Source organism: Phocoena sinus, chromosome X, assembly GCF_008692025.1.
Source record: "Phocoena sinus isolate mPhoSin1 chromosome X, mPhoSin1.pri, whole genome shotgun sequence".
Classification (NCBI taxonomy): Eukaryota; Metazoa; Chordata; class Mammalia; order Artiodactyla; family Phocoenidae; genus Phocoena; species Phocoena sinus.
Window position 1 is genome coordinate 47,516,816 of NC_045784.1, and position 24,990 is coordinate 47,541,805.

Sequence of the window (24,990 nt, forward strand, 5' to 3'; positions counted from 1 at the left end):
CCAGGAGGACTAGATGTCTTCACTGGAGAATTCTATCAAATATTTAGAGAAGAGCAAACACCTATCCTTCTCAAATTCTTCCAAAATATAGAAGAGGTAGGAAGATTCCCAAACTCATTGTAGGAGGCCACCATCACCCTGATACCAAAATCAGACAGAGATGTCACAAAGAAAGAAAACTACAGGCCAATATCACTGATGAACATAGATGCAAAACTCCTGAACAAAATACTAGCAAACAGATTCCAGCAGCACATTAAAAGGATCATACACCATGATCAAGTGGGGTTTATCCCTGGAATGCAAGTATTCTTCAATATATGCAAATCAATCAATGTGATACACCATTTTAACAAACTGAAGGAGAAAAACCATATGATCATCTTAATAGATGGAGAAAAAGCTTTTGACAAAATTCGACACCAATTTATGATACAAGCCCTCCAGAAAGTAGGCATAGAGGGAACCTACCTCAACATAACAAAGGCCATGTATGACAAACCTACAGCTAACATCATTCTCAATGGTGAACAACTGAAACCATTTCCAGTAAGATCAGGAACAAGACAAGGTTGCCCACTCTCACCATTACTATCCAACATAGTTTTGGAAGTTTTAGCCACAGCAATCAGGGAAGAAAACGAAATAAAAGGAATCCAAATCAGAAAAGAAGTAAAATTGTTACTGATTGCAGGTGACATGAAACCATACATAGAGAATCCTAAAGATGCTACCAAAAAACTACTAGAGCTAGTCAATGAATTTGGTAAAGTGGCAGGATGCAAAATTAATGCACAGAAATCTCTTCCATTCCTATACACTAATGATGAAGAATCTGAAAGAGAAATTAAGGAAACACTCCCATTTACCATTGTAACAAAAGAATAAAATACCTAGGAATCAATCTACCTAAGGAGACAAAACACCTGTATGCAGAAAACTATAAGGCACTGATGAAAGAAATTAAAGATGATAAAAAATAGATGGAGAGATATACCATGTTCTTGGATTGGAATAATCAACATTGTGAAAAATGACTCTACTACCCAAAGCAATCTACAGATTCAATGCAATCCCTAACAAACTACCAATGGCATTTTTCACAGAACTAGAACAAAAAACTTCACAATTTTTGTGGAAACACAAAAGACCCCGAATAGCCAAAACAATCTTGAGAAAGAAAAACAGAGCTGGAGGAATCAGGCTCCCTGACTTCAGACTATACTCCAAAGCTACAGTAATCAAGACAGTATTGTACTGGCACAAAAACAGAAATATAGATCAATGGAACACAACAGAAAGCCCAGAGGTAAACCCACTCACATATGGTCACCTTATCTTTGACAAAGGAGGCAAGAATACAGTGGAGAAAAGACAGCCTCTTCAATAAGTGGTGCTGGGAAAACTGGACAGCTACAGGTGAAAGAATGAAATTAGAACACTCCTTAACACCATACACAAAAATAAACTCAAAATGGATTAAAGACCTAAATGTAAGGCCAGACACTATCAAACTCTTAGAGGAAAACATGGGTAGAACACTCTATGACATAAATCACAGCAAGATCCTTTTTGACCCACCTTCTAGAGAAATGGAAATAAAAACAAAGTAAACAAATGGGACCTAATGAAACTTAAAAGCTTTTGCACAGCAAAGGAAACCATAAACAAGACCAAAAGACAACCCTCAGAATGCAAGAAAATATTTGCAAATGAAGCAACTGAAAACGGATTAATCTCCAAAACATACAAGCAACTCATGCAGCTCAATATCAAAAAAACAAACAACCGAATCCAAAAACGGGCAGAAGACCTAAATAGACATTTCTCCAAAGAAGATATACAGACTGCCAACAAACACATGAAAGAATGCTCAACATCATTAATCATTAGAGCAATGCAAATCAAAAGTACAATGAGATATAATCTCACACCGGTCAGAATGGCCATCATCAAAAATTCTACAAACAATAAATGCTGGAGAGGGTGTGGAGAAAAGGGAACCCTCTCGCACTTTGGTGGGAACGTGAATTGATACAGTCACTATGGAGAAGAGTATGGAGGTTCCTTAAAAACCTACAAATAGAACTACCATATGACCCAGCAATCCCACTACTGGGCATATACCCTGAGAAAACTGTAATTCAAAAAGAGTCATGTACCAAAATGTTCAGTGCAGCTCTATTTACAATAGCCAGGACATGGAAGCAACCTAAGTGTCCATCAACAGATGAATGGATAAAGAAGATGTGGCACATATGTACAATGGACTATTACTCAGCCATAAAAAGGAACGAAATTGAGTTATTTATAGTGAGGTGGATGGACCTAGAGACTGTTATACAGAGTGAAGTAAGTAAGAAAGAGAAAAACAAATACCGTATGCTAATACATATATATGGAATCTAAAAAAAAAAAGAAGAAAGAAAAAAATGATCAGAAGAGCCTAGGGGGAAGACAGGAATAAAGATGCCGACCTACTAGAGAATGTACTTGAGGATACGGGGAGGAGGAAGGGTAAGCTGGGACAAAGTGAGAGAGTGGCATGGACATATATACACTACCAATTGTAAAATAGATAGCTAGTGGGAAGTAGCCGCATAGCAGAGGGAGATCAGCTCAGTGCTTTGTGACCACCTAGAAGGGTGGGATAGGGATGGTGGGAGGGAGGGAGATGCAAGAGGGAAGAGATATGGGGACATATGTATATGTATAACTGATTCACTTTTTTTATAAAGCAGAAACTAACACACCATTGTAAAGCAATTATAATCCAATAAAGATGTTGAAAAAGAAAAAAAACACAAGCTGTGGTACATCCATAGCATGGAATATTACTCAGCAACTAAAAGGAATAAGCTATTATAACACAAAATAACTTAAATAATCCCAAAGACAATGTTATGAGTCAAAAAACCAATCTCAAAAGGCATGTTTTTACCATGAGATCCCATGGTTGACTAGAAAGAAGCAGTGTGGTGTAAGTGCCTGACAATTAGCTTTTTTGATTCTAATAAGAAAGTGCCTGACATTAAGCTTTTGATTGCTGAGGTATATACATTTCAAAGAAATCCATCTCAAGTAAACCCATTGCCAGCTATACAACTATATAAAGAGCCAGGCCACCCCACCCATGAAGTTTCCCTTTTAGAAAGCCCTGGTTGACCTAGATAACTGATCATTTGAGTGACCCTGCTTTTCTCTCCCTGTGCTTTAATTCCCACTCTCACTCTCAATAAACAGTGAACTTGTGAAACCCTAGGTACCCCACCCTCAACCAGAATAAAGTAAGAACCCCAGATCTGCTAGTGTGCGCTGTTGCTCTCTAGTATGTACTCCTGTTTCCCATCTCCTGACCAAACCTCTTGCTATGTGGCCCACACGATGTGTACTCCCCAGGACCTGTGAATAATAAACCTTGTTTTTTCAAACTTCCCCAGTCTTTTCCAGCTTCTATGGGTTGCCTGCATTCCTTGGTTTGTGGCCCTTCTCCTCCATCTTCAAAGCCAGCAGTGCTGCATCTCTCTGACACTGCTTCCTTCCTCATATCTTTTCTTCTGCCTCTCTCTTCTACTTTACAGGACCCTTGTGATTACACTGGGCCCACTCAGATAATCCAGGATATCTCCCTATCTTAAAATGTTGATTAGCATCTTAAATTCCATCTACAACCTCAATTACCTTTTGCCATATAATTGAACATAGTCACAGGTTGCAGGGATTTGCACATGGATGTCTTTGAGGGGGGGACCATTTTTCTGCCTATCACAAATTCTGTTGAGATCTCACATATACCCTTACAGTTCACCCTCAACCCCACCTTGACTATGCACAAGTAACCAAGTAAGTCTGACCTGATTAACAACTTCTTTATTAAGTTGAGACTGATCCTCTCTTTTTACAAATTCAAAGATGTACAGTTTTTCTAATAGTCTCGTAATAAATGAAGATCTCTTACATCAGATAGAACATAACTTTACTTTTAAGATTATCTTTGTTAAGCAATAAACTCCTCAACAAACTCCAAATGCTAGACCAGCAGTTTTGGGGATTTAAACTGGGTTTCCGGGTTTCCAGGTATTTGTTTTCCAAATGAAAACATAACACTCATCTGCTCTCCAAAATCTATCACCTATCCTCATCATTATTTCATAAAAGAACATTCAGCACCAACAAAGTGGAAAAGAACCTCAGAATAATGTATACTTCTTTAAATCACCTTAGCTTAATAAAAAATAAGTTAATTATTGTTATTTTTCTAATTTTGCTGATCTTTGACCAGTTTTTTTTAATCACTTTTAAGATTGATTTACCTGTTGCAACTGTGCCACTGTCCACATGTGTCAAGGACTGGGGACGGCTTCGAAGTTTGCTTTTGAAAGATCTTGGTCTACGTGGTGATGCAGGTGGTAGAGGAATTTCTGATGATTGGACTTTGCCATCTTTAATTGCCCGAAGGCGTTCATAGAGCTCCTGTAGCTCCTTATTCTGCTGGGTTTGAAGATTTACCACCTCCTGAATGTGTCTGAAGGAAAATCATGCAGAAAGCATTTTAATGGCACAGGCACCATACAGATGAGCCAAGGAACTCTACCAGTACAAGTAAAGTTTAACAAGGAATTTAGATTAAGAATGTGGAAATACAGAATATTTTCACAATTTTAAGATTTTCAATGCCTTCCTAAGTGTGACATTAAACTAATCAGACATAAAAAGCTCAATAAATTGACAAAAATGAATTTCTAAAACTTCAATACAGTAAAAAATAATTAAAAAAATTAAAGTCTAGGGCTTCCCTGGTGGCGCAGTGGTTGAGAGTTCGCCTGCCGATGCAGGGGACACGGGTTCGTGCCCCAGTCCAGGAAGATCCCACATGCTGCGGAGCAGCTGGGCCCGTGAGCCATGGCCGCTGAGCCTGCACGTCCGGAGCCTGTACTCCGCAACGGGAGAGGCCACAACAGTGAGAGGCCCGCATACCGCAAAAAAGACAAAAAAAAAAAATTAAAGTCTCATAGTACTGATAATATTAACCTTTTCTTTATTATATGTTGCAAGTATAAACAGGAAAAAAATTTGTAACATATAGTAAAAGGTTAATATTCAGAATATATAAATAGCTCCTAAAAATCAATAAGAAAAAAAGAAACAACTTTATAGAAAAAGGGGGAAAGAATATGAAAAGGTGACTCCAAAGAAGAGGAAATACAAGTAGCCAATAAATATGAGATGATGCACATCCTTAGTATTAATTAGAACACAAATTTTTTAACATCTTAATTGCAGTATAATTGTTTTACAATGGTGTGTTAGTTTCTGCTGTATAACAAAATGAATCAGCTATACATATACATGCATCCCCATATCTCCTCCCTCTTCTGTCTCCCTCCCACCCTCCCTATCCCACCCCTCTAGGTGGTCACAAAGCACCTAGCTGATCTCCCTGTGCTATGTGGCTGCTTCCCACTAGCTACCTATTTTACATTTGGTAGTGTATATATGTCCATGCCACTCTCTCACTTCGTCCCAGCTTACCCTTCCCCCTCCCCGTGTCCTCAAGTCCATTCTCTACATCTGCGTCTTTATTCCTATCCTGCCCCTAGGTTCTTCAGAACCATTTTTTTTCCTTTTAGATTCCATATATATGTGTTAGCATACATAGAACACAGATTTTTAAAACTATTTTTTATTCATCTGATTGGAATAAAATGAAAAGAATCAATAATATCCAGTCTAATCTTGTTAAGGTGTGGGAAAACAGGCACTTTCATATATTTCTGTTTGGTGTGTAAAATGGTATATCTACACTGGATGACAATTTTAAATGTACAAACCTTTTAACCCTGCAATTCCACTTTTAGGTATCTATCCTACAAAAATACTAACATAAGTATGTAAAAATATAAGGATGTTGCCTTCAACATTTTTTACATAAGCAAAATATGGGATAAAACTGAAATGCCCATTAAGGAGAGATTAAATAAACTTTAAATGGCTATATGCTATTCCAATGTATGGAATAAAGATTATTTGTGCAAACATGAATATGAAGAGGAGACAATGTTAAGTCAAAAAATTGTAGAGTAACATATATTATGATCCCACTTTTATAAAACTCAAAAACTATATACTTGTAAATGCAAGAAAAATGACAGGCAAGATATATACCAAATAGTTCATAGTGGTCGCCTCTGAAAAATGAGATTAGGGCATGAGAAATAGGAGACTGGTTTGTGTGCATTTTTACTGTTGTGATATTATGTTTTATAATAAAAAAGATATATTTGGTCTTTGTCCCTGTTCTTGGCACACAGCTCCTAAAACCCTTGTAACTTCCTAAGTGATAAGAGCAATGGGAGAATCTTTTGTTATAATATTTGGTCTTTTGTCCTCAAATAGCTCCAGTTCCTGAAATAGTTCCAGGGTGATAATGGTAAAAGGAGTGTCTCATTATTCAAAACAAGCCCCTCTGATCACGAAGTGACTTTTGGATAGCCCCTAACGATGGGTACCTCTAAGGAGGGGAATAAGGATGGAAGTTGAATTAATCACCAATGGCCAACGATTTAATCAATCATGCCTATGTAATGAAGCTTCCATAAAAATCCGTGAACTACAGGGGTTCTAAGAGCTTCTAGGTCGGTGAAGACATGAGGCGCTGGGAGAGTGGCACTTCTGGGAGGCCATGAAGTTCCATGCCCCTTCCCCTATACCTTGCCATCTGGCTGTTCTTGAGTTGTATCCTTTTATAATAAACCAATAATCTAGTAAGGAAACTGTTTTCCTGAGCTCTGTAAGCCACTCTAGCAAGGTAATCAAACCTGGGGAGGGGTTTGTGGGAACCTCTGATTTATAACAGGTTGGTAAGAAGCATAGGTAACACTACCTGGACTCGTGATGGGCATCTGAAAGGAGGCAGTCTTGTGGGACTGAGCCCTTAGCCTGTGGGATCTGATGCTATCTTTGTAGTTTTCAACCATAAATTTTTTCCATCATTAAAATGTCACCAATCCAAAATTAGTTACCAATCAAATACTTAGCTCTATAAAACCCAAGGCAATCAAATTTGTGACAAAAGAGAAGCAGTCCTTACTTTTCTCGTAATCTTTGAAGCTCCACCTTTAAGTCCTCATCCTCTACTTCCGACTCATCATCACTGCTCATTGGGGAAGATGGTGAATAGAAGAGTGAGCTCTGTGTTTGAACATAGGCTTTTTCTTCACGGAGTGGTAAGCACTTTTCTCTCTCTGGACCAGTCTTTGCCACTGATTTCCCTCTGCCACCAAGAGTGGCTGAAAATTCACTATTAGAGGTAGGCTGCATCCCAGCAGTAAGTATCTCTCTCTCTTTAAACAACAGTTCAGATCCAGACTGCATGCTACTTCCTGTGGCTGAATTTTCTTCCAATTCCTTTTCTGGAGTCATCAAAGATACATCAGTCTCACAAGCTGTACGGAAAGATGAGAAGTTGTCAGCTTGTTTGGGAATTCTTTTATCTTCTTTTAAGGTTTCCTGAAGAGCTTGTAACTTCTGAGAAGAAAGTGAAGGTTGCAGATTGTGTGTGGCAGGTTCCATTTCTACCAATTGAGACTTTGCTGTTTTAGTAAAGGCTAAAGCTTCTTCACTAGGCTGGCTTGTCATTTTATTGAATGCTGGTATGCGTTCTATTCCAGAAGACGTCACTTTCACTGACTGCTGCTGAGGAACTGTAATCACCTGAAATACAAAAAGGCAAAGGTGGCTGGCTCTGCCTAACCAAAGAGTAAACCCACAAAGAAATTCAATATCAATATATGGCACAGACAATTGGATGGTCTTCTGTAATGTACAAACACTGATAATACCAAAACTAAAAAATCCCATCTATACTTGCCATATTAAAAGCTTTGCAATTGGGCCCTTTGCAAAGAGAATTGCCTTCATATTGCTCAAATAAAATTCTGCAATTAAAAAACATTCCATATGTACACCTAAAACTAACACAATATTGTAAATCATCTATACTTCAATTAAAAAATAAAATGAGGGCTTCCCTGGTGGCGCAGTGGTTGAGAGTCCACCTGCCGATGCAGGGGATGCGGGTACATGCCCCGGTCCAGGAACATCCCACGTGCCGCGGAGCGGCTGGGCCCATGAGCCATGGCCGCTGAGCCTGTGCGTCCGGAGCCTGTGCTCCGCAACGGGAGAGGCCACAACAGTGAGAGGCCCGCATACCGCAAAAAAAAAAAAAAGAAAGAAATTCAATTGCCAAGACTCTAAAGGACATGAAATTAGATTTATAAAAAAGATGACCCAACCACCCACCAAAAAATGATGACCCACTTCTGTGCTCCGGTCCAGCTACTAAAATCCTCATTTGTTTAGACTCGCCTTTAGTGGATGGCTACAGAAGGTGACAGGATGCATATAAGGGGAAAAATTAAATATGATAATGATCTACATTTAAAATAATTACCATCTACAGACCTAGATCTTCAATGCTGTTACCTTTTATAATGCCTTTGTAGATAATAATTTAACCAAAGACACAAACCTGGAACCGACCCCGCTGAAATGTTCCACTCATTGCTTTACATCTACTGAAAGCCCTAGCATCAGCTGTGGACTCTCCTGTCAGAGGAATGGGGTCAGGAGCAACTGGTGATCTCGTATCTTCTGTATCCACTGCAAGTTTTGCCAAATTGTAAGCAGAAAGGAGAAAATTGCTTGTTAAGACAACATTTGTTTACATTACCAAAAATGAAGAAAAGTAGAAAAAGCTTAACTCCTGCTAGACAATTAAAAAAGTGTTAATGTAATAAGCAACATTGTAGAAGTCCTTAATTCTGAATCAGACATTGCAAGATTTATCCCGAGACTTAGTATCTATATGAAATGAATACTTTAAAATCAAATTAGTTACAAAAGGAAAAATAAAATGGCAATGACATTAATGGGACATGTCACATACATGGGCTACATGGAAGAAGTGGCAAGATTTGTGTATGAACAACAACAAAAAGAAACAGAAGTAAATGAAAAATGATGTTACCTAGTCTATGTCCCTGACTGTAAGCACACTACCTTGACGGACTTTTGATCTCTTGAAAAAGCTGGTTGACTGCCGTAGCCTGTATGCCCAGCTTTTTAATTTGCGAGTCCAGGATTTCTTGCTAATAGGATTTTTGAGACTAGGACAAGTAAAGCTTAGGCCAAAATATCCACCTCCTGTCTGCAGATGAATGGCTCCACCGCTTGACACAGCAGCAGGATAGGCCTCTGGATCCCCTGGAAGTGAAGCATCTGGGGACATCTCCTAATGGAGACAAAAAGAGGAAAACCAAAATGGTAGTAATTTAGGTGAGGTGGAGCAACTGTTTCTACCATTGGAGTTTATTGTATGGACTAATCAGTAATCAAAAATAGAATGCTATATCCTAAAGGAACTTCTCTAGGCAGAAAACACAAGAGAAGGAAAAGACCTACAATAACAAACCCAAAACAATTAAGAAAATGGGAATAGGAACATACATATCGATAACTACCTAAATGTAAACGGATTAAATGCTCCAACCAAAAGACATAGACTGGCTGAATGGATACAAAAACAAGACTCATATATATGCTGCCTACAAGAGACCCACTTCAGACCTGGGAGATATACAGACTGAAAGTGAGCGGAGAGGAAAAGATATTCCATGCAAATGGAAATCTAAAGAAAGCTGGAATAGCAATATTCATATCAGACAAAATAGACTTTAAAACAAAGACTATTACAAGAGACAAAGAAGGACACTACATAATGATCAAGGGATCAACCCAAGAAGAAGATATAACAACTGCAAATACTTATGCACCCAACATAGAAGCAGCTCAACACATGAGGCAAATACTAACAGCCATAAAAGGGGAAATCGACAGTAACACAATCATAGTAGGGAACTTTAACATCCCACTTTCACCAATGGACAGCTCATCCAAAATGAAAATAAATAAGGAAATACAAGCTTTAAATGATACATTAAATAAATGGACTTAATTGATATTTGCAGGACACTCCATCCAAAAACAACAGAATACATTTTCTTCTCATGTGCTCATGGAACATTCTCCAGGATAGATCATATCTTGGGTCACAAATCAAGCCTTGGTAAATTTAAGAAAATTGAAATCATATCAAGTATCTTTTCTGACCAAAACGCTATGAGACTAGATATCAATTATGGGGAAAAAATCTATAAAAATACAAACACATGGAGGCTAAACAATACACTACTAAATAACCAAGAGATCACTGAAGAAATCAAACAGGAAATCAAAAAATACCTAGAAACAAATGACAATGAAAACACGACGACCCAAAACCTACAGGATGCAGCATAAATAGTTCTAAGAGGGAAGTTTATAGCTATACAAACCTACCTTAAAAAACAAGAAACATCTCAAATAAACAACATAACCTTACACCTAAAGCAATTAGAGAAAGAAGAACAAAAAAACCCCAAGTTAGCAGAAGGAAAGAAATCATAATGCTCAAATCAGAAATAAATGAAAAAGAAATGAAGGAAACGATAGCAAAGATCAATAAAACTAAAAGCTGGTTCTTTGAGAAGATAAACAAAATTGATAAACCATTAGCCAGACTCATCAAGAAAAAAAGGGAGAAGACTCAAATCAATAGAATTAGAAATGAAAAGGGAGAAGTAACAACTGAAACTACAGAAATACAAAGGATCATGAGAGATTACTACAAGCAACTCTATGCCAGTAAAATGGACAACCTGGAAGAAATGGACAAATTCTTAGAAAGGCACCACCTTCCAAGACTGAACCAGGAAGAAACAGAAAATATGAACAGCCCAATCACAAGCACTGAAATTGAAACTGTGATTAAAAATTTTCCAACAGGGCTTCCCTGGTGGCGCAGTGGTTGAGAGTCCGCCTGCAGATGCAGGGTATACGGGTTCGTGCCCCGGTCTGGGAAGATCCCACATGCCGCGGAGCGGCTGGGCCCGTGAGCCATGGCCGCTGAGCTTGCGCATCCGGAGTCTGTGCTCCGCAACGGGAGAGGCCACAACAGTGAGAGGCCCGCGTACCGCAAAAAAAAAAAAAAAAAATGTTCCAACAAACAAAAGCCCAGGACCAGATGGCTTCACAGGCAAATTCTATCAAACATTTAGAGAAGAGCTAACACCTATCATTCTCAAACTCTTCCAAGATATAGCAGAGGGAGGAACACTCCCAAACTCATTCTACGAGGCCACCATCACTCTGATACAAAAACCAGACAAAGATGTCACAAAAAAGGAAAACTACAGGCCAATATCACTGATGAATATAGATGCAAAAATCCTCAACAAAATACTAGCAAACAGAATCCAACAGCACATTAAAAGGATCATACACCATGATCAAGTGGGGTTTATCCCAGGAACACAAGGATTCTTCAATACACACAAAGCAATCAATGTGATACACCATATTAACAAACTGAAGGAGAAAAACCATATGATCATCTCAATAGATGCAGAGAAAGCTTTCGACAAAATTCAGCACTGATTTATGATAAAAACCCGCCAGAAAGTAGGCACAGAAGGAATTTATCTCAACATAATAAAGGCCATACATGACAAACCCACAGCCAAAATCGTCCTCAATGGTGAAAAACCGAAACCATTTCCACTAAGAGGAAAACATAGGCAGAACACTCTATAACATAAATCACAGCAAGATCCTTTTTGACCCACCTTCTAGAGAAATGGAAATAAAAACAAAGTAAACAAATGGGACCTAATGAAACTTAAAAGCTTTTGCACAGCAAAGGAAACCATAAACAAGACGAAAAGACAACCCTCAGAATGGGAGAAAACATTTGCAAATGAAGCAACTGAAAACGGATTAATCTCCAAAACATACAAGCAACTCATGCAGCTCAATATCAAAAAACAAACAACCGAATCCAAAAACGGGCAGAAAACCTAAACAGACATTTCTCCAAAGAAGATATACAGATTGCCAACAAACATATGAAAGGATGCTCAACATCATTAATCATTTGAGCAATGCAAATCAAAACTACAGTGCTATATCATCTCACACTGGTCAGAATGGCCATCATCAAAAAATCTACAAACAATAAATGCTGGAGAGGATGTGGAGAAAAGGGAACCCTCATACACTGTTGGTGGGAATGTAAATTGATACAGCCACTATGGAGAACAGTATGGAGCTTCATTAAAGAACTAAAAATAGAACTACCACACGACCCAGCAATCCCACTACTGGGCATATACCCTGAGAAAACCATAATTCAAAAAGTGTCATGTACCACAATGTTCATTGCAGCACTATTTCAATAGCGAGGACATGGAAGCAACCTAAGTGTCCATCAACAGATGAATGGATAAAGAAGATGTGGCACATATATACAATGGAATATTACTCAGCCATAAAAAGAAATGAAATTGAGTTATCTGTAGTGAGGTGGATGGACCTAGAGACTGTTATACAGAGTGAAGTAAGTCAGAAAGAGAAAACCAAATACCGTATGCTAACACATATATATGGAATCTTAAAAAAAAAAAAAGGTGATGAGGAACCTGGGGCAAGACGGGAGTAAACACACAGACCTACTAGAGAATGGACTTGAGTACACGGGGAGGGGGAAGGGTAAGCTGGGACAAAGTGAGAGAGTGGTAGTGCGTATATGAACATATATACACTACCAAGTGTAAAAGAGATAGCTAGTGGGAAGCAGTCGCGTAGCACAGGGAGATCAGCTCGGTGCTTTGTGACCATCTAGAAGGGTGGGATACGGAGGGAGGGAGACACAAGAGGGAAGAGATATGGGGATATAAGTATATGTATAACTGATTCACTCTTTTATAAAGCAGAAACTAACACACCATTGTAAAGCAATTATACTCCAATAAAAATGTAAAAAAAATAGAATGCTATGTATACTTCTATTAATAGTATCATATCAGACTAAACCTGAAGTATTAAACTTATAGGAATTAAGCCTTCCCCTTTCTTTAAAAATACTATTTAGGGCTTCCCTGGTGGCGCAGTGGTTGAGAGTCTGCCTCCCGATGCGGGGGACACGGGTTCGTGCCCCGGTCTGGGAAGATCCCACATGCAGCGGAGCGGCTAGGCCCATGAGCCATGGCCGCTGAGCCTGTGCGTCCAGAGCCTGTGCTCCGCAACGGGAGAGGCCACAACAATGAGAGGCCCGCGTACCGCAAAAAAAAAAAAAAAAAAAATACTATTTAGACTTCAGATAAATAAAACAGCAGAATATTAAACTTTCACCCTAGAATATTTTTTATTATAGCACCTTTGAAAACTGAAAATTAAAATATGAAGGAAATAACCCTCATATGCACCAATTCACTAAAAATGGTTACTTAAACCTTATGATCTTAAAATGGAAAGTTTCATTTATGCTTATATTATCTAAGAGAGTTTAAGATGCCTGACATGCATGATAAACAGAAAGACAAGATGTCTAGGCATTTACATTTACAGAAATATATTACCAAATCAAGTTTCTTACATTACATAAGCACACAGAAATTTACAATGGACCTCAAAATTATTTCAAATTCAAACTCTAAAAACTGTTAACATCAGGCCACAGCTGGCTATAAAATCATTCTTCCCTCCTCTTGTCCTCCCATCCCTCCCCTCAAAAATCAGAATTAACTGCTGCTGTATTCTGAGTATTCTAAAAATAAATTTCTTATAATAACTAATATAAGAAATTAATATACAGAGCCAGAAATACTTTGGGAAACATGAGCATGGGCCCTACTAATTTAGAAAATTAAAAGAGTAAAAGTTCAAAGAAAGGGATTCAGCATTTGTCTGAAGGAAGACAGCCTAAGTGGCACTAAGTAAACTGCAGTTTGGGGTAAACATTATTAACACTTAATTCAGCAGTTATTAAAAGTAAAATTCTGAACAGTTTTTATTTTCCAAAGTCCCATTTTGGACAAGTAATACTACTTTCATAAAGAGGAAAAAACTCTCAATAATATTATGATTTAGAAAGTGTTGCATTGGTCCCACTGAAATTACAGAAAAGATTTTTATTAAGTAATAACTGGATCAAGATAATAAATTAAATACAAGTTCTAGCCTCCCTTACCAACCCAAATCCACAGGTACAACAGGAAAAACAGATGTAGACACATGCATGTAAGATTTTTAAAATTAATTAATTAATTAATTTTTTAGCTGCGTTGGATCTTCATTGCTGTGTGCGGGCTTTCTCTAGTTGCAGCGAGCGGTGGCTATGCTTCATTGTGGTGCGTGGGCTTCTCATTGTGGTGGCTTCTCTTATTGCAGAGCACGGGCTCTAGGCACGTGGGCTTCAGTAGTTGTGGCCCACAAAGTCTAGAACACAGGTTCAGTAGTTGTGGCGCACGGGCTTCGTTGCTCCGTGGCATGTGGGATCTTCCCAGACCAGAGCTCAAACCCGTGTCCCCTGCATTGGCAGGTGGATTCTTAACCACTGGGCCACCAGAGAAGCCCTGCATATAAGATTAAAGGAGGAAAAAGCAGCCTCCTTCAATGCATAATGATATATGCAGGAACTGTTTCAAAATGCAGCAAATTGAGGTGGTAGATATGGGCAGCAGGAGAGAGCGCCCTGGCCAACCAAAAGGATGGGTGGTTGGACAGAATGTTTACAAAGCTATAACAATCCATCTGTCTCCTATCTGTCACTTCAGCATCATCTTATAACACTCTCCTACTTACTGGCCTTCTTTTGTTTCCTGGAACAGGTCTCCACCTATGAATGTCACCATCACATACAAATCCTTCCCTGACCACCCTATATAAGGTAATTCCTTAGTCTTTCTATCATAGCCCTTTATTTATTTGTTTAGAATCTATCTTCCCCGACTAGAATGTGAGCTCCACAAAAACAGAGATCTTGACTTATTCACTGCTCAGCAGATATTCACTGAATGGATGAGTGAACTGGTTGGGGCACCTTCCCACCTCATCTCCACAATAAACAAAAGACAGCAGAGGAATCTGCTCCCAAATAAGAGTGGTAAGGAGGAAAATGTTTATTGCCAAGAAAAAGGTCAGTAATGTAGGGAAGAGACAAGACCCAGGAGTAAGGGGAAGCCCTGCTACCTTTGAAGACTAGCTATTGGACCTCCCTCTGGGCAGCATTAAAGACAAGTTGCAAAACCCAGTGCCAGGAAGCATGTCCATGCTTTTCCCACAATTACTGGAGTAAGGCTATAGTAATTATATATAACATTTACAAACAGACAAACAGGGAATCTTATGGGGGAAAAAGAAAAACTGAGTACACAACGAAGAATCACCAACACTTTTGGGAAACCAGCACTTTAAGAAAACACTAAACTCAACAAACAGCATACCCAGGGAAACAGCATTAATAAGACTTTAATATGTTGATAGAGATGTGTGAATATACTGTATCCATAAGAAAAAGAATGAACTATAGTTACTAGAAATTAAAAATGCAATCCTTGACATAAAAAATATAGCTGAATAGGAGATTATAAACAGCTTAAAGGTTGAGACACTCTCCCAGTACAAAAAGCAAAAGGACAAAGAGATGGAAAGCATGAAATGAGGGACTTCCCTGGTGGTGCAGTGGTTAAGAATCTGCCTGCCAATGGAGGGAACACAGGTTCAATTCCTGGTCCAAGAAGATGCCACATGCCATGGAGCAACTAAGCCCGTGCGCCACAACTACAGAGCCTGCGCTCTAGAGCTTGCATGCCACAACTACTAAAGCCTGCATGCCTAGAGCCCGGGCTCCGCAACAACAGAAGCCACCGCAATGAGAAGCCCGCACACTGCGACAAAGAATAGCCCCCACTCGCAGCAACTAGAGAAAGCCCACACGCAGCAATGAAGACCACATGCAGCCAAAAAATTTTTTAAAAAGCATGAAATGAAAAGTTAATAGATAAGAAAAACAGGAAATGAAGAAATAAAACTGCTCTATTCACAGATGATAAGATCTTATATACTGATATTATATAGAAAATCTACCAAAAGCTATCACAGCTAATAAAAAAAACTCAGCGAAGTTGAAGGATACAACATCAACAATCAAAAATCAATCGTATTTCTATACACTAGCAATGAAAAATCTGAAAAGGAAATTAAGAAAACAATTTCATTTATAATAACAACAAAGAATAAAATAACAAACAGTGCTGGAACAACTGGATAGCCACATGCAAAAGAATGAAGCTGGACCTTTATCTCATACCATATACAAAAATTAACTCAAAATGATCCTACCATCTGTACTTAATTGTGAAGCAAAATAAAGATATTTCTGGACATTAAAAAAAATTGGTCACACATGCAACATATTTTAAAATATTACTCATAGAAGCATTTCAGGGGGGAAACAAAAAGGAATTCTAGGACACCAGAAACAGTGGCAGGCAATAAGTTTGATCTAGATGTAGCAATGGACACTTGAAACAAACAAAAGAATCCATTTAACCTTGACACTTGGAAGAGTCTCCTGAGCAACAAAGTTGAAATGACAGAGAATTACATTTCTTTCTTTTTTTTTTGCAGTACACGGGCCTCTCACTGTCGTGGCCTCTCCCGTTGCGGAGCACAGGCTCCGGAAGCGCAGGCTCAGCGGCCGTGGCTCACGGGCCCAGCTGCTCCGCGGCATGTGGGATCCTCCCAGACCGGGGCATGAACCCGTGTCCCCTGCATCGGCAGGCGGACTCTCAACCACTGCGCCACCAGGGAAGCCCTACATTTCATTTTTTTATGGTTCTAATCATGTTACGTGATTATCAGATAACGCAAATAATCATAATATAAATGCTGTTTACTGATTTTCAGTTCTTCCAATCAACCTACAGACAAAGCAAAACCGATAAAGAAAAAAATGTAGATGTTATAAACTTTGCCAATGTTAAAAAGTAATTTAAGTAATAAAAATTGGGAGGTGTATGGGGAAGAAAAGTAGAGGAAAGGGAAAATATAATTTCTCTACCCTTCATAGAAGTGAGTCAAATTTTATTGTATAAAATTACTAAATCAAAAAATCGATAAGTATATTATTTATAAGTTATTAATAGCAATGACCACAAGAATTAAAACCAGGAACTTAATAGTGTTTGGGGAGTGGGAGTGTTAACACAACAATTCCTTTTAATTTTCTATCCTTCTGAATTTCTTTTGCATTTATGCATTAATTGCATAATTTTAAATTACTAGTTTACCAAAAAATAAGTACTTAAATTATATTTGCTTAATGGAATATTATGCTGTTGTTTAAAAAAGTTAGGTGAGGGGACTTCCCTGGTGGTCCAGTGGTTAAGAATCCACCTTCCAACGTAGGGGATGCAGGTTCAATCCCTGGTTGGGGAACTAAGATCCCACACGCCGCGGGGCAACTAAGCCCGTGCGCCGCAACTACCAAGCCTGTGCGCTATAGAGCCCAAGAGCCACAACTAGAGAGAAGCCTGCGCACCGCAACTAAGACCCAATGCAGCCAAATAAATAAATAAATATATTTTTTGAAAAGTTAGGTGAGGTGGAACTATGTATACTGACATGGATAGATGTCCATAAGTGGGAAAAAAATTTAGAATGCACATGTATGTAAGGAAGTATGTGTATATAAATATATAGTATGTATCTGTGTCTTTGTAAACAGATATAATACATATAAAGAAGTGCTATATAAATATTTGTATATTAGTGAAAACCATGTCTGGGAAGATTTATCAACAGCTGTGTCTATAGGTTTAGAAGTGGGGTGGATTTTACTTTATATACATGCATATACTACTTATATAATAATAACAATAATAAAGAGATACAGTGATAAATATTTTAAAATACGTCTATGATATACTGTAAAATTAAAAAATTAAGTTGTAGACCAATATGTTTATAGCACAATACTATTCTTGTGAATAAGAAGTTGTAGGTTTGTAAGTAGATCTGTATAAGCTTAAGTCAAGAAGGATTAGTACCATATAGTGGATAAGCACCAGATAGTGGTTATCCCTATGAGTTGAAGGAACAGAAAAGAGAAATTAAATTCCTACATTACATAAGTTAAAAAAAACAAGTCATGAGATTATGGGTTTTTTTTCTTTTAAAATATTTTTTTCAAATAAATAAAAACCCACAAACAAGATTAAATTAAAACCATAATATTTTTAAAAATGAAACTGATAACAGGAATTTTTAAGAGGAAATCTAAAAGCAAGTTCTTCCTACCCACTAAAACAATCTATAAATCAGTCCTGTTCTGTCATTAATACAAAAATAAACATTGCTCACAAGTTCCTAGCTAATTCACCAGAGGGCTCTCTCACCAAGAAAGTTCTACCATCTCTATTAAGTTCTGGGCCCCTGCAGCCTAAGTAAGCTATGGCCTTCTTAAATACCTGTGACCTCAGAATCTTGTGACATAGATAATTTCATTTCAAAGGACAGAACTTTAGAAAAGAAGGCATTTCTTTAAAAGCATAGGATAAGGAATTGGTTAGAAAGAATGATACTTACATGTAAACATAATTCGCTGGGTATAGAAGTTATCACATTCAGGTCCCTTTTGAACACTGATATGTTAGCAGGCTGACTCACAGTCACATTGGACAGAATCTTAGAGCCTGTCTGCTGAAAATTAGGGGACTGTGCAGGACTATCTTGAATTCCACAGTGACTGATGCCTATGACTTCTGGCACTGGACATGAGACTGTGTCTTCAGCAGAGGAAGAAAACGGAGAATCTATGCTTTGGGTATCCTTCTGACTCTCAGGATAGATGCTAGATATGCTATGCTCCTGATAGAGCAAATTTCTTAATTTTTCATCCAGAGTTTTAATTCGGTTGTCTGCAAACTCCATTTTTGGAGGTCCTTCCCCATCTGATTCCAGGACCGTAGAGGACAGCAGGCTAGTTGGTTCAAGGCCAGGGGTCTGAGTGGGAATGACCATCTTAGGAGAACTTGCTTCCACGATCACTGCGGTTTCTCCTTCTTGGGAAATAAACTCTGCATCCGTAGTTGGCTGCTGCACTGGTAAGGACTGAGGCTTTTGATCAGACATAAATGCCGGAGTTGTAAGAGAGTTAGGAGCAATCTGAGTTGACTCACCAGGAGCTGCCTGACTGGCAGCTTGATGACCTGGATACACAGGTAGGAATATGCCTGCTTGGCTGGTGAGTCCCTCACATTCAAGACTGGAACTACTAGCAACTGGTGCCATTATCTGCTTGTCATCTTCCACTTGATAAAGTATAGCTGGCTGCTTAGTTTCTACACTGGCATATTCAGAAATCTTACCATCAACTACATCCTTGTGTTCTGATGTGGAGGTGTAAAGTGCACACTGGCATGGATTATTTTCTAGAGTGAGCAGCGTGTCCTGTGATATTTCCTTATTACTTATGTTTCTTGGACCTGGAACAATAACAAAGAATGGCTAAGCATGTATGGTAAGTACAAAGCATGGACTAGTACCCAAACTCAAAAGGAACAGGAGGAGCAAGGGGCAAATTAGAACCTGTGTGAAAGTACTCTTGTAAATAAGACTCAAAATACACAGAATTCAACCTAACAAGGAGAAAAACCTTTTCCTTTTTTTTCCATAAATATTAAAATTTAAATGGCTTGAGTTCCCTCCTAACATTAATATCTTCAAAAATGCTTATAAAAATTCTCATAAGCATAAAATACCCATGAAAACAAGTTAAAGATACAGTGTATATTTTGCATCCCCATCTTCCAGGTCTGGATAAAGGTGGCAGAGAACAAACACTTACTAGAAAGCAGATTTAGCCCAGGAACTGTAGACATGGACTGCTGAAGAGAAGAAGGAGATTGAGCATCACGGTTTCTTATTGTCTGATTGATACAAAATCGCCATCGACCAACTGGGGATGACTGAGGAGCAGATTCATCTGTAGAAAGAATTGTCAAAAATTAATAAGCTAATCAATTGTCAATATGTTTACCTATTGACGAAGGAAACCAGGTTAAAACACCGTTTTGTCTTTTATCTCCATTTCCAACGGCACTAGGATATGTGTAACTTATAAGACCAGACCTCCCAACCCTGACTGAAAAATACTCTAACAACTATGCACAAGATATCTTTAGAGAAGGATTTTGGATTCTACGGAAACAAACATTGTATCAATAGCAATTAAAAGCAGGGCAGTTTTGGGAAAAAAACGAAAAGCACTTTTTCCACTAAAACCTACATCTTCGGTTCTGTATCCTGATTATGGTGGTGCTTACACAAATCTATAAGAGAACTAAAATTTACAGAACCCTACACCAAAAGAAAAAAAAGTCTATTTTACTGTATGACAACTTAAAAAATAAAGTAAAATAAGCCCCTACATCTGTACTCCTACTTTGTTAACTCATTCAAATAAGTTATTCTCTTTTAAACTTCACCCAACTTTGCCAGTCAGAAATATACTCAGGGACTCCCCTGGTGGTGCAGTGGTTAAGAATCCGCCTGCCAATGCAGGGGACATGGGTTCGAGCCCTGGTCTGGGAATATCCCACATGCCGTGGAGCTACTGAGCCAGTGCGCCACAACTAGAGCCTGTGTACCACAAGTACTGAAGCCTGCACTCCTCGAGCCCGTGCTCCACAACGAGAAGCCACCACAGTGAGAAGCCCACACACCACAACGAAGAGCAGACCCCACTTGCTGCAACTAGAGAAAGCCTGCACACAACAACGAAGACCCAACACAGCCATAAATAAATAAATAAAAAGAAATCTACTCAGACTCCTGCTAATGAGAAAAAGAAGACAGAGGAGAACCCTGGCATCCTAACACAAACTACATTTGAGGGTAATGGTATCTGGTTCCATGACTCCCACACCACCTGTTGCTTCTTCATGCTGTTATAATTCCTTCAGATGTCCTCATTTGTCTGTGGCTCTCCTCCCCATCCCAAACACTCTAAATATACCCATGACCAGAGCTGAGAAGAATGGAGAGATAAATTTATGAGAAAAGAAAATAGAAGACCCCATTTTTAGTCCCTGGCAGTTTATCTGGTATCTGATTTACAAAAACTTAGTGATCAGAGCAGGTAGAAGCATATCATTGGTAGAATGAAATCAAGATACTAATGCTATTAAAACATGAGGCAAACTTAGAACATAATGATTTTAGTTAAGAAAGTTGTTGTCCATCTCATATAGAGGAAAAGAAAAACTTACCAGTTAAGTTCAAACAATAAAGCCATTAAAGGTCAGCAGTACTGTGACTGCTTTTCTGGTAACATACCATGCAACAACTCAGAAATAAATTAATCAGGTAAAGAACCAATACTTGGAGGAAATTTGGAGAATGGTTTTACTTCTCACTTTTTTTACTTCTTATTTCTGGGCTATAAAGTCCTTTCAAAGTGTGGGAAAACCTACATTAACAATTTATCAAATTCCTTTATTGGCTAACATCTTTCCCAAGGTGTGTACATTAAAAGTTTCCAAATGTCTTGCTTCAAAAGCCAAATAGTAAATTTTATTAAGTATACTTACTGCTGGTTTGAGTGGATGCAGAATTTATCTGTACTTGTTCAGATGATCCTGTCTGAATTAAAAACGAATAGATAAATAAAGAAGTTCCTGATACATATCCGAGAAGACCTATTTGCTAAGCAATTTCTCTTACTTGGCTACTGCTGGATTCCATAGTAATAGAGTCAACTCCAATGGCTCTTTCTGCAGCAGAGTGGACATGAAGGATCTCCTGGGCTTGACCTACGATAGCCCTCAATTCTTCTACAAATTTTTCTTTTTCACTTTCCAGGACAAAGTTATCTTCAACCTATCCAAAAGTAAAAGTAAGTCTATTCACAAGAATGAATTTAGTTTCTTCAAAATTATAATATGGTGACTACCATAAAGAAAAATAAATTAGGTATTTAGATCTAAATGCCACAACAGAATTAACAAAGACCAGCAATAAAATGCCACATAATACATTAAATTATTCTATTTTGAGACCACTGATATTTGTCAGATTGGCACTACCTACCAGAAGCCAGCATTTTAAAAAAATCTGGCATTCTATAAATTGATTGCCATTTGAAGAACGTAACTGAGGTAATGTTTATGTTTAAAACTAGGATGTCCAAACGCAAAAGCTTTTAAATAAAAAAAAAAAAAACACAAAATGAAGCATCTCTAAAGATGATAAAGAATGGCCTAGAGACAGTTCAGAAAATACTACATTGAATAAGAGGCAGACTGACAAAATTATTAACTTTTAAAATGTTAAATTCCGCTTGGCCAGGAATGTATATACAAAGAAAACTGGCAGAAACAAAAGCATTATGTACTCTTCGTGCCACCCTAGATCATCCCCATTAAAAAAAAAGAGGAGGGGAATACTAACTTAAGCCTAACAATTCAAAGAAAATACAAAAACTAAATGAAATGATGAACATTACTTGAACACCTATATGTAAGATGTTATATCAGTAGCTAATGCATTAGAATTACCTGGGGAACTTTACAAACTATTAATGCTTAGGCCTCATCTCCAAAAATTCTGATTTAATTAGGGACCCATGCAACGGAATTGTTTTTGTTTTAGTTTTTGTTTGGGGCTTTTTTTTTTTTGGCTGCGCCATGTGGCTTGCAGGATCTTATTTCCCCGACCAGGGATTGAACCCAGACAACGGCAGTGAAAGCACCGAGTCCTAACCATTGGACCACCAGGGTATTCCCAACAGAATTGTTGTTAAAAAACTCTTCCAGTGATTTTGACATGCAGCTAGGGATAAGAAGCACTGACCTAGATCCTCTCTTAATGAAACTCCCTCATATTTTACACATAAATATACAGAAACCAGAGGAGGTATAGTGACTTACTCTTGATCATAACCAATTTAGTTCTGTACAAATTTAAAAAACTAGCAGTACCCTAAAAAAAGATGGCTCTGAATAAATGGGGGGAGAGTTAGAGAGGAAAAAGAGACAGAATGCTTAAGAGAAAATAATTTGGTTTTACTGTACTTACCATATAGTCTGCAATATCCTCTGGTGCATCACCATCAACATCAAACTTGAAGGTGACCATCTTGTTATTGTGTGTCTCCAGTTGACACTCCACCATGTTGTCTCCAGAGATTGACACCTGGGCACAAACATGTCACTAGTTTAAGAATCAGTCATTATCTTCTCTTTGTAAATGGTGCAGGAAACATTTGGATGAGCTCACATACGATATATGAAAAAAATGGTTTAAACTGTTCAGAATCTAAAAAGATTCTGTTTTTCCCTTGATGAAATACTGTCTAAACAACTATTGTATGACAAATCTAAGGCTCAAATTATTCAGCAAAAAATAAGTTAGAAATGTGAACCTGTAGGAAAGAAAAGGAACACAACTTTTATGAAAAGGCAAAAAAAAAAAGTTACAACGGTCACTATAGCTACCTGCAATGCAAAGATCTAAATCTGGTCATTCATTTCCAAAATTCTCCCACAAATTGACCCTTTAAGCTAAAGAAAATGCACTGCTAATGGAAATGTAAACTGGTCCAAACTTTATGGACAGCAACCTAGAAATACGTATTTAGAAACTTTAAATCTTCATACCCTTTGACCCACTAATTCTACTTCTAGGAATCTATCATAAGGAAATAATCAGGTATATATACAAAGATTTGTGTTCAAGAGTGTTTGCTGCAGAGTTTCATAATACCCTATACTCACCTCCACAGCAACATCGCCCCTCCCTGACCCCCCCAGACCTCAACATGCACTCTTAACCAAATCATATTTATACACTGACCTGAAGGACAGTAAGCTGAAATTTAGTCCCCTTCTCTGATCGAGGACAGGAAGCTCTTCTCTGTTTGATCCGATCTTGTTTGCCATTTCCACTTGGGTTATCAGGGGTATTGGTGTTTTCCTTCACAGCTGCCACATCATTATTCAAACTATTATTCAAAAAAAAAAAGCAACTCCAATTCAATTTCTCAGAGAAGAAATGATTCTCAAAGTCCAATATTTAACCCAAATCAGAGTTAATATCTGAAATTCCTTTGTGGATAGAATCATTCCATCTTGATGGTAAAATTCTAAGAAAAACCCTCAATTATAAAATCATAAATAATGTTTAAATAAAATATATAAATAGTACAATATCTCTCAAAAAGTTATGACTGCACAACTCTGCAAATATACTAAATGCCATTGAATTGTACACTTTAAATGGGTGAAAATCTAATGGTATGTGAATTATATCTCAATAAAGCTGTTTTTAAAAGTTATGAAACACCGAGATTATATTGTATGTATTAGGCCAACATCTCACAGTAGTGGGAGTGAAAGAAAAACACTGCTAGTGATGGACCTCTGTGGAACCTTTTATCAGGGGATGTTCCTGATCAATTTTATTTTGTTTGTTTTGGGGTTTTTCTTATTAATATGTTCAAATAAAACTTCTAAAAACCAATTCTCACTCAAAATATAGCTGTTTATGTAACAAACTCAACAGGGGATACATGAGGTGTGGAAGACAGGAATAGTGCAAGAAACAGAAAAAGAAATGAAAATGAGATAAAGAAAATGTAGTATGTATATACAATGGAATATTATTCTGCCATAAAAAAGAATGAAATCTTGCCATTTGTAACAACATAGATGGAACTTGAGGGCATTATGCTAAGTAAAGTAAGTCAGAAAGAGACAGACAAATACCATATGATCTCACTTATAAGTGCAATCTAAAAAAACGAAAAATCTCCCAAGCTTATAGATACAGAGAACAGATGGGTGGTTGCCAGAGGCAGGGGTTGGGGGAGGGGGTGGAGAGTGGGCGAAATGGGTGAAGGGAGTCGAAAGGTACAAACTACCAGTTATAAAATAAGTCATGTAATGTACAGCATGGCAACTATAGTTAATAATGCTGTATTGCATATTTCAAAGTTGCTGACAGTAAATTTTAAAGTTCTCATCACAAGAAAAAAAATTTTGTAACTATGTA

General features: G+C 37.9%; 1 protein-coding gene across 1 annotated transcript in view; it reads right to left on the reverse strand.

The window, feature by feature from the left end:
* Window positions 1-24,990, reverse strand: part of WNK3 (WNK lysine deficient protein kinase 3) — a 154,801-nt gene that overhangs the window by 30,001 nt on the left and 99,810 nt on the right. Inside the window, exons 12-21 of the mRNA XM_032619722.1 lie at window positions 23,794-23,941; window positions 23,017-23,133; window positions 21,664-21,819; window positions 21,531-21,582; window positions 19,787-19,924; window positions 18,526-19,424; window positions 9,202-9,292; window positions 8,531-8,661; window positions 7,091-7,713; window positions 4,314-4,525 (exon numbers count right to left, since the gene is read on the reverse strand). Of these exons, the coding sequence (XP_032475613.1) occupies window positions 4,314-4,525; window positions 7,091-7,713; window positions 8,531-8,661; window positions 9,202-9,292; window positions 18,526-19,424; window positions 19,787-19,924; window positions 21,531-21,582; window positions 21,664-21,819; window positions 23,017-23,133; window positions 23,794-23,941 (2,567 nt within the window). The remainder of the gene's footprint in view (window positions 1-4,313; window positions 4,526-7,090; window positions 7,714-8,530; window positions 8,662-9,201; window positions 9,293-18,525; window positions 19,425-19,786; window positions 19,925-21,530; window positions 21,583-21,663; window positions 21,820-23,016; window positions 23,134-23,793; window positions 23,942-24,990) is intronic.